The following is a 10,070-nucleotide window of genomic DNA, read 5'->3' on the forward strand; positions in this document are numbered from 1 at the left end:
CAGAAAATGGATGGATTGAATCCCTAACAGGGGGCTGCTATTGCGGGTGGAGCTAAAACTCCTTGGATACAGTTCACATACAGTTCACAAATGAACATCACAGTAGATAATGTACATTATTTATTACAGTAGTGTGGTACAGTAGTTTACCACATAAAACCATGTAAAAAAATGGACTACAAACTAAGGTTGAACCCTTTCAGCCTCAAGGAACATGCATCCAGCTGCTACATTGATGGACTTCATTGTTTTGCTCAGGGTGTTTCCAGTGATCCTACTTGTAGTATTAGGTTTTAACAGTAATGGTTGTTCACATGACACAAGCACCCATGCTGTGTGCAACGTGACATGCAAGGTGGATGCCACATGGCCATCTGATGTTGTTTTAGAGGGAAAGGTTTAAAAAAAAAAAAAAAACAACATACTGGTGCTCACTTTGAAACCTTCAATTTAGCACTTGATTACATCCGAAGACACACAATTGTAGTTGGAATGCTGTTGGCTTAATTCCGAGCACCAGATGGGGAAGTATGGGTGGGGAAAGTGAAGCATCAATTCACAGCTTCTCTAACCATTACTGTCAGGATCCCTGTGGGCAAGGAAGTTAATTTCCCCATGATACTCTATAGAGCTGCTCAGTGGCCATCAACAGATGACGATCTGTGTAAAACAGGACCTTGAGGAAAAAAGAGCAATCCTGTTTAGCTACTCTTGTCTGGATTAAAAAGAAGAAAAGATCAATAAAGGGCCGGGTTTCTAGGACAAATGCATAAATAAAATAGTCCTTCATCATCCTGCCCTTGACAAGGCTACGATATCACAAAATTAAATAAACCTAAATCCTCATTAGAGATTAGAGAAACTCATTCCACAGAATGAAACACCCAAATAAATCTGTGAATTCATGTTAAAGCAGATGAACAGGAGGATTGTGGATTAATAAGAGGGGATTTGCAACTCCGTCATTCACAGAGCAAATGGAGCAAATCAAACATCTTATTAATACTGTGACAGATGGATAATTGTGTCAGTTTATTATGTACTCACTTGTTCGATACCCACGGGGAAGCGGCAGAGGGTAATTGTTTTAGAGCACCGCTGTCAGGTGAAAATCATCTATCTCAGGGAATCAACTAAATTCTTCAGTAGCGGTGGCACATTCATTCTGTAATTGTTGGATATTTTTACAGATCTGTCAAATACCAGAATCAGGATGGCAGTTTTGAGAATCACCAAATGGACCCAATGATGGTTATGTTTATACAAAAACAGGCTTTCAAAAGCAAATATGCATATGTGACATTATCATATGTAACCATGTTGGCAAATGGCTTTTAGTTGTAATGAAACAGGGTAAGGGAACAGACGAGACCATGCTAGGGCTTAAACCTTCATCTAGGGAGCTTGATCCAATCTGTCTGGAGCTGGAAAATCAACAGCCAAAGTACTATGGTGCAAAAAAGGAAACCACTACCACTGTATTTGTGAGTTAATTGTATTTAATTTAATTACAATAATATTTAATATAGCACCAGATCATATAACAGAAGTCACTTAAGGATATGTTACAAATCTGGTTGTGTTGATGCTAGGAATTCCAGTTTTGAAATGAACCTTGAGAATAGAAAGCATTTTAAAGATCAATGGCAATATTGTGTGCCATGCAAACTCTATGAAACTAAACAGGCTGGATCATCTCTGCTGGCAGAATACTAATGAGACAGTAGTCTGACACTAACACAACAATGCTGGCCATCAATCACCTTGACAGGGGTCAAAAGGACCGCACACTCCCACCACCAGGAGAGCAAGCTTATCGGAGCATGATGCAATAGGTCAGCACTATTCCATAGTAAAATGCTGCAAGTGCCAGCCTCCTCATAATTGATGAGCAATTAGCACCGGTAGTGTAGGTCATGAGCTCTACTCAAGTATCCAGTACGAAGGTGAAAGAATGAGTCATGAGACAATCAGGGTGTACATATTTCAAACACTGGCTTCCATTCACACAATTGCAGCGTATTGATAAAAACTAATTATTATGGTTGTATGAAGCACAGTACAATTAGTCAACACATTTCTTTCAGAGGAAATCAAAAGGAAGCGGAAAGCTTTTACTAATTCACAAGCCCCCTGCATCATTTCAGCGAAACCAACATCATTTAATATACCCGAGCCATTTGCATGCAAATCAGACCAATTACCAACAAGTAGCTGGCATGAGAGCATCATTTCACATACCGCCATACCATGCTTCATTTACTTAGCCTTGAATCATAAGCTTGTATAGTGCACCGATGTGTGCACTGTGCTCATTCAACATGGCTTAGGCATTTTGGTAAGGAGAATAAATTATGATTAGGTACCGTATTTCCCGGGCTACAAGACGGACTTTTTAAAAGCCTTTAATTTTCTCAAAAATTATGATATGCCTTACAAACTGTGCATGTTATGTGTTCCAAATTCTGTAAAAATGTTGTGCTACTTTGGTAAGCGCTGCGCTTGATTGACTGTCAGACACAGGGACGTAATACATTCCCTGAGAAAAATACATAATACTACATACAGTATGTACGCTGAACATACTGCACCCATTTCTTGGCTACTCTAAAAAAACAAGTGTAGCAAATTAATTCGGAGCTCGCCATAATTCCAGGAGGATGAACAAAAGAACTCCAAACGCTGGACATTGATGTAAACAGGACGTTCGAAGTGAACTGACGAGCAGTGTGAAAGTGATGGATGAAAAACGAGGAACACTGAGGCAGTGGCGAGCTAAGGATGCTTGGGCTAAGGTATCTGCTTTAAAGGGGACTTTTGCCCATCTTTTACATTCCAATAACATGCTAGATTAATTAGCGACTCCAAATTGTCCATAGGTATGAATGTGAGTGTGAATGGTTGTTTGACTATATGTGCCCTGTGATTGGCTGGCGACCAGTCTAGGGTGTACCCTACCTCTCACCCGAAGACGGCAAGGATGCTGCAACCCTCGAGATGATAAGCGGTAAAAAATTAATGATACAATCCTTATGTGAAACATGAACATAACAGTATTTCTTTCACTTTTATGTATATTGTGACGCCAAAAAACAGTTAATATGAGCTAGCTAACAACACAAAAAAACCTATAACAACATTTTATCGTTTTATATACGTGATGTTGTCATGCATGAGCAAGTACATTGATACCATGTACCATGTAAACATCTTTCCGAGGCGCACTGATCAGAACTAATGATACTTCCGTCACACACACAATGTCAGTTAGAGAAGATGTGGTCTTTGATGGATTTGTGGGAGAAGATTCATTAAAAATATGGTGAATGTATTGTTAAATAGTAGAATAGAGTTAAACTAAAATTATTGCTTTGCTTATGGTTTTGTAGACCGCATGCTTCAGCATGCGCCAAGTACAGAAATAGACCCCGTAATTGAGACTGCACCTTATAATCCGGTGCACCTTATTGTGCAGAAAATACAGTAATTGTATTTCCTCCCCAATGTGCATTTTATCAAAATCATGCAAACAATTACAACCCAAACAAAAAACGCAACAGCAATGAAAAATGTTAATTTGCAATATACACTAGATCCCTGCTTTTCACCAGCAAATTTATGAACAACCAATAATTGATCCAACCATGAAAATGTCTATTTAAGACATACAGTACAGCTCTCTCCTCCCGCTTCAAACCCTCTCTGCTAACGTTTGTAATCAGAGTGGGAGTTAGTGTATTTATTAGATTAGATGCAGCTCCAGAACCCTCCCCTATCTCTTTGCAATATGCTTCACACACATATAAAATGTATCACCACTAATGAATCATAATGTAAGACGATCAATGAACAGACGGCATCAGAACCGCCGAACAAAGTGCAAAACTTCAATGCTTCATGAGCATACATTATCAGTGAAGCATAAAGATATGAAAATATATATATATATTTATTATTTCATTATTACCAAATGTGTTTGGTAAGAGATATGATGTTTTGACTAAAAACATGGGAATTTGAGGGTCAGTGAATGATGAATCAAGAACATACGGGGACCAACTGTAACTGCATCAAACACAAGAATCATCCAACAAATCAGTCGCTTAGAGCAGAGTGTGGACAGACACCAGCATGCTGGCAAAGGAGAAGCCAGTGAAAGGCACTTAGATGCTAAGACATCCTCAAAGTCTTTGTTTTTTTCCCAGTCAGCAGCTGTGAGAAGCGCAGAAGGGCAGAAATAATCACAGATACAAGATCATAGCACGCGAGGGGAATCTTCCTTCACACATTTTCTTCATAAATATGTCACAATGTAAGAGCGGTTGTGACATCCATGACACTAAATAGTAAAGATAATCCTGCTTTATGGTAATCTTCCAGTCAGATTTAATGAGGTGTAATATATTTGATCTATAATAGCTGCTGCCTTCTGGGATTTCAAAAGCTCCTCAATAGTTGTTTGGTGGTTAGAGTTCAAGCACCTGCACTTCACCGAGACCCCTTTTTTTCCTATTTAATCCATTCCGAGTACAGTGAAGGACCACGTTAAATGCAAAAGCGATACAAGTGCCACATGGACGTGCAAACTTATTAACAGATGGCTCAACTGATGGCCATCATTAGGTCATTCCGCTGTTCTGCTTCCTTATGATTATACACTCCTGGCTGATATTCCAAGCAGTCTTTGTGCTGTAAACCTGCATTTAACTATATCAAGCTCAGCACTGTGTAGGAGGAAAGAGTCATGACTGATTAATTCCTTTGCTGAGCCTACATGGGTGGCAGTTGCTGGAATTAGGTGCCTTCCTGTATCATCCTTGGGCTTGCAAATTAGGTCATCATCTTGAAATATAGACCTATGGGGACACATTAGCAGTGTTTATTAAAGCTACAGGTTTATATTTCAGCTCTAATAAAGCCTCATTATGCCATGGGAAATCAGAACACATCTGACTTGTCAGTCAATGCCCCAGTGGGAGTAATGTTTTTATTTGTAAGAGGATTTCTTATTTTACCAACAACAGAAACAATTACGAGCAAACATTGCGTCAGTCTCTAACAGATGACTGCTACAAAAGGAGATTCATCAACAAGCAAAATGTCAGGAGTGCACTTACAACTCTGGGGGAACCCGAATACAAAACATTCCGAGCCATTTGAGACACAGCAACACCTGTTTGTTTTCCGTAATGGTCCTTATGCTGCTGGAAGGAAACCACTCATCCACAATTAAGTCACACCTTGAAATATTCAATATAAACTACACTCTCATCCACACTGAACTGGGAACACCAATTACATTTGCCATTTAGGGCCAATTCTGACAAATGTGACTTGTTAATGGTTCAACCACTCAGCTGATTAAGAATGTAGTAGTGGAGTCCATTTGTGTCTATCAAGAACCAATCTAGATCAGGGGTGTCCAATGGCCAATTGGCCCTCAAACGCTGATATGTTGGTACTAATAAATACTATACTACTAAGACAAAGTTAAATACTGTCAATTATTCCCATAGTAAATCCAATGAATCCATTCGAGACAATGCTTTGTATAGAGAAAAATCCCCTTAACACTTTTTCTTCTTTCTTCACTGGCCTGGAACTTTTTCTTGATTAGTGTGAGGAACATTCTCGTCTGAGTTTACCAAATGAAGACCTTTGAAGAAACCGTAGTATTGTGTCAAATAAGAATGGTAAGAGTTACTGTTGGGGAATTAAATTAAACTGGGAGTATGATCCATCCACATTTTTTTAATAATGCCACACTATTCAACACTGGCAAGTATGTTACACCCAATAACGCACAAGCATTGAGGAAACTTAAATTTTAATTTTAATTCAAGCCAAATCTTACAAAACTAAGGTTTGATTGTATAAATATCTTTTTAGCAATTAATTGGGTTTTACCACAGCATTCTTTGATTTATGTGGTCTTCTATGGAAAAGTTTGGACACCCCTGATATCGGTAGATAGACAGGTACAAAAGGTATGGGTACTCTAAGGGTACAGGCAAGCCACTGAACCCCCAAAAATGCAATTATGTACTTTTTGAGCGTCCATATCCATATCAACAAATATGTAATGATGTATTTCTTGCTTACCTCCAGACAGTCCAGACTGATGAAACTGGCAATGGCAAATCCATCAATGATGTCCTCCTCCTGGGAGCCGGACTCCCTTCTCTTCCGCCTCGGGGTACGCGGGGCTCTGGCTGCCGCTGCGGGGTGCGGCTTCTTTTTAGCGGTGTCCCTCCTCGGACTGTGTCGCTCCCTGTCGGAACAGCAGGAGTTGGGGTCGGCGTCTCCGCTCCCCGTTGTCTCCCGCAACCTTCGCACTCTTTCCCGCTTGGGCCGGCATCTCCGACCCTGCTTCAATTTCCCATCCATGTTGGGAGGGAGGAGAGAAGGGGGAGGGCTCGGGGGTGTCAAAACCAATGCAAACACAACTCTGCGGGAGACGCTGTCTGTCTGCACCGTGGAATCACAAACAATCCTAGGTTGTGCCGCAACGACTACAAATGACTGTGTGTGTAAATCTAGCCTTAAACACTCAATGACCTTGAGTAGATAGCTCGCCAATCTCCATTACGATAAGCAAACGTGTAAGTATCCACACACAGGCGGCGGAGGGAGAGCAAAAAACAACACGGATCTGCACCGTGTCAGGACGCTATCCGCTAAAGCAGGTGCAAAATGGCAGAAACAGTTAAAATCTACGCATTAGACTCGCTTTGTAACTTTTGTTGCAATACAGACAGCGCCGACGCCGAACCTCGCTGCGGGGCGCAAACAGCGCAGAGAAATCATGTCGCTGGCCGTTGTTGTTTTTCCACCTCCCCAATCCATGATCCGGTGTCAAAAAAAAGACTATCCAGTCGAAACAAACCGCGTAGTAATGAGGTCCTTGAATAATTCCGCCTGTGTTGACTTTTAAATCATATTCCTCTCTGCGCGTCAGGCGCAAACGAGCCCCAAGTATTGAGTGCTACTTGTGCGCAATATTTCCTAAACGATCCGTCAGACAGCTGTCCAGTGTGAAATCAAACTCCTCACGGCAGAGAAGCGGTCCATTCCAGCTCGGATAATGTTAGCTTTTCCACACAAATCCACTCCAGTCCGTCCCTTGGTTGCTTGCTCAGTGGCTCACGGTGCTCTCTATTCGCATAATAAGGCTTTGATAAGAGTCCTTAAAGCGACAGGAGTGATTAAAATCTCCCTTCTCTCCACCAGCATCCCTTCATCTGAAATGAAGACACAGTCAAGCTTGTGCGAAAAGCCACCTAACTGACGTATTTCCGCCACAACTGGCCTACAATTTAACATAGGAAGGAAGCTGGTGTTTTATAAAATAGCGAGAAAAAAACATTTTTGCTCCAACTGTCGGCCCAAATTCTCACGCTTAAGATGTCTTTGTCAGCCAGAAGTGATGCCACATCATGTATTTCCCCTGTGTTGCACACTTACTCTCTCTCTCTCATTCTCACACACACACACGGATAACTATCTGGTTTTGACAAGCTCTCATTGTAATGTTTGGCATGTTGGCCGTTATCCCATTCTCTGAGTAGCTTTCACCAGCAGACAAGCAAAAATGAAAAGTGGATTTCCTGAAAAAAAGCAATGTCAACATGTGACACACTCCCTCTTCACTGTGAACTACATTTTTTTTTAAATATGTGGCTTAGAGGGTTTCCCAATAAAAGAAGATACTGTGGCTCCTTTTCGGAGAGAGAAAAAGGTGTATTTTTTTTCTCCAAAGTAACACATCTCATTTACCATACACTGGTAATAATGTATGAATACATAATACAGGTGAAATGCACGACATAGAGGTAATACTGACATACTAATAATGTTTTATTGTCAAACGTTGATTCGGAGGTACTTGAATGCACTATAGTGAAACGCAAAAGGTTGTTTGGCGACTGAAGCACTAGTTTTTCCGATTCGAAGTGGATTATGTCACTGCAAAGGCTGCACTGTGACTCTGATTCCATTCAATGGCAGTGAGTACCTATATATACATATACATACACTTAAAATGTGTTTAGAAAGTGTGTAAGGCAGGGGTCTCAAACACGCGGCCCGCGGGCCAAACATGGCCCGCAGGACACTAGTTTGAGGCCCCCGCCTTGATATGAAAGTTTAATTCATATGGATTCTGTATGGTATCATGTACCCAGAAAAAATTATTACGTTTGATTAATGTTCATGTTCAAGGTTAAATAACTGTTAATAGTTATCCTCCCTATCCGTGTGGAAGTGGTAAGTTTTTGGCTATTTAAGTTTAAAGGAAATAACTTGAAGGCTACCGTTTAGGTCGCTAGCTCTCTAGTTTGCGAGTTAGCATGTGTCTCAAGACCCTGCAGTTGCGCAATATGTTGTAAATAAAAAGAGTATAAATGTGACTATAGTCGTGTTTTGTCATGTCTACAATGCTCTAATAATGCTTTGTTAATTTTAATCAGAAAAAAATAATTTGTCTACCCACCAACTATATGTGGTTTCTTAAGTTTTTATTATTTGCCGTTTTATTATTATATTTATTTATTACTGATTGATTAATTTTCTTTATTCTTGATTTGTTTATTTATTTTTCAGGTTTCAGGTTTTTCAGGTTTGAGACCTCTGGTGTAAGGTATATTCATGGCTGGAAAACAGATTGCGTTGCGAGTGAAAAACGGCAATTAAAGAGAAAAGGGGAGCCAAATCTATTGCAAACGTTGACACAATATTGGAGGTGAATGTCAACGTCCAGCATGTAAGAGGATTTGGAGGGGGAGGAGCGAGCCATGTGCTAAAAATACATTTTTTTTATTGGTGTATCAATTGCCGAGCCGCACGATGGGCATGTTTGCATATTCTCCCCGTGCATGCGTGGGTTTTCTCCGGGTACTCCGGTTTCCTCCCACATTCCAAAAACATGCTAGGTTAATTGGCCACTCCAAATTGTCCATAGGTATGAATGTGAGTGTGAATGGTTGTTTGTCTATATGTGCCCTGTGATTGGCTGGCGACCAGTTTAGAGTGTACCCCGCCTCTCGCCCGAAGACAGCTGGGGTAGGCTCCAGCATACCTGCGACCCTCGTGAGGATAAGTGGCATAGAAAATGGATGGATAGATCAATTGCCAATGGATGGCAATGGGCGTAATTTTTCGCCATCCGCTGGCGGCCTGTTGCTCATCTACTATACTAGTAGTATACTAGTAGTAGTACTATACTAGTAGTAGTACATGCGGCCCATGTTGACCCATGTACAGCTGGTTGTTCTATTTTTTTCAATGAATTATGTTATTTTTCTATGGTTCCTAGTTTTCAAAGTTATATTGGGTAATACTGGTATGTATTACTACTGTATTCAGGTATATCCTCCATCCAGCCTATCCTAGCTGACTTTGGGTGAGAGGCGGGGTACACCCTGAACTAGTCGCCATACTTCATTTATTTGATCTCTGTGGTGAAGAAATGTCAGACTGTTGCAACATCACGACTCAGCATTTTGTTGTTTAAATCCTTGCTCATTGGAACTACAGCAATACTTACAAAGAAATCAGCACCATTTTTTTTTACAGTAGGTCCAGTTACCCTTTGATTCAGACGAAAAGGCCACATTGTCACCTTTAAATATTCCTTCATCTTGTTCAACCTGTTCACCGAAGTTATGTCGTCATTATTTCAAACAATGCATCCTCATACCAAAAGAATGAATCAGTTAATTGGCAAATATTTCTATAAGGGAATGCACCATTCCCATGGACAATAATAACCTATGCTTCCTGGTAATACAGGACATTTTTTGACTGGAGAAGTTCAGCTTGTATGTTTTGATATAAATGATGAATTCACATTGCAAACAGGGTTGAAAACAGGAAAAACAATAGTGTCACAAATGATGGGAGGTGTAAAGCATAAAAAAGACATGAGCAGACTGCGGCCCATAATGATTTTTAATCCACCTCGACGAACGTTTTCATTGCAGTTGACTTACAAGCATTATTTTTACAATCAAATCACATCATAGACGGTAATGAAACTCAAAAGGAGTCATGCTTGACATCAAAATTCTAGC

The 10,070-nt window shown here is 40.4% G+C and overlaps 1 protein-coding gene and 1 long non-coding RNA gene across 10 annotated transcripts in view; one reads left to right on the forward strand and one right to left on the reverse strand.

Moving 5' to 3' along the window:
• The window catches only part of LOC131127537 (uncharacterized), a 40,145-nt gene extending 33,730 nt beyond the window's left edge, over positions 1 to 6,415 (forward strand). The window contains exon 3 of the long non-coding RNA XR_009129510.1: positions 6,109 to 6,415. This is a non-coding gene — a long non-coding RNA (uncharacterized LOC131127537). The remainder of the gene's footprint in view (positions 1 to 6,108) is intronic.
• The window catches only part of fbrsl1 (fibrosin-like 1), a 331,766-nt gene extending 324,327 nt beyond the window's left edge, over positions 1 to 7,439 (reverse strand). For 5 of the 9 annotated variants that reach the window (XM_058069505.1, XM_058069502.1, XM_058069506.1 and 2 more), the window contains exon 1: positions 6,103 to 7,438. In XM_058069505.1, coding sequence (XP_057925488.1) covers positions 6,103 to 6,387 — 285 coding nt within the window. In that variant the 5' untranslated portion in view covers positions 6,388 to 7,438. Of the gene's footprint in view, positions 1 to 6,102 lie in introns of all 9 variants that reach the window. The other 4 variants (XM_058069504.1, XM_058069503.1, XM_058069509.1 and 1 more) reach the window with 2 other exon arrangements.
• Positions 7,440 to 10,070: the final 2,631 nt, after the last annotated feature.

Source organism: Doryrhamphus excisus, chromosome 4 (genome assembly GCF_030265055.1).
Source record: "Doryrhamphus excisus isolate RoL2022-K1 chromosome 4, RoL_Dexc_1.0, whole genome shotgun sequence".
NCBI classification, from domain to species: domain Eukaryota; kingdom Metazoa; phylum Chordata; class Actinopteri; order Syngnathiformes; family Syngnathidae; genus Doryrhamphus; species Doryrhamphus excisus.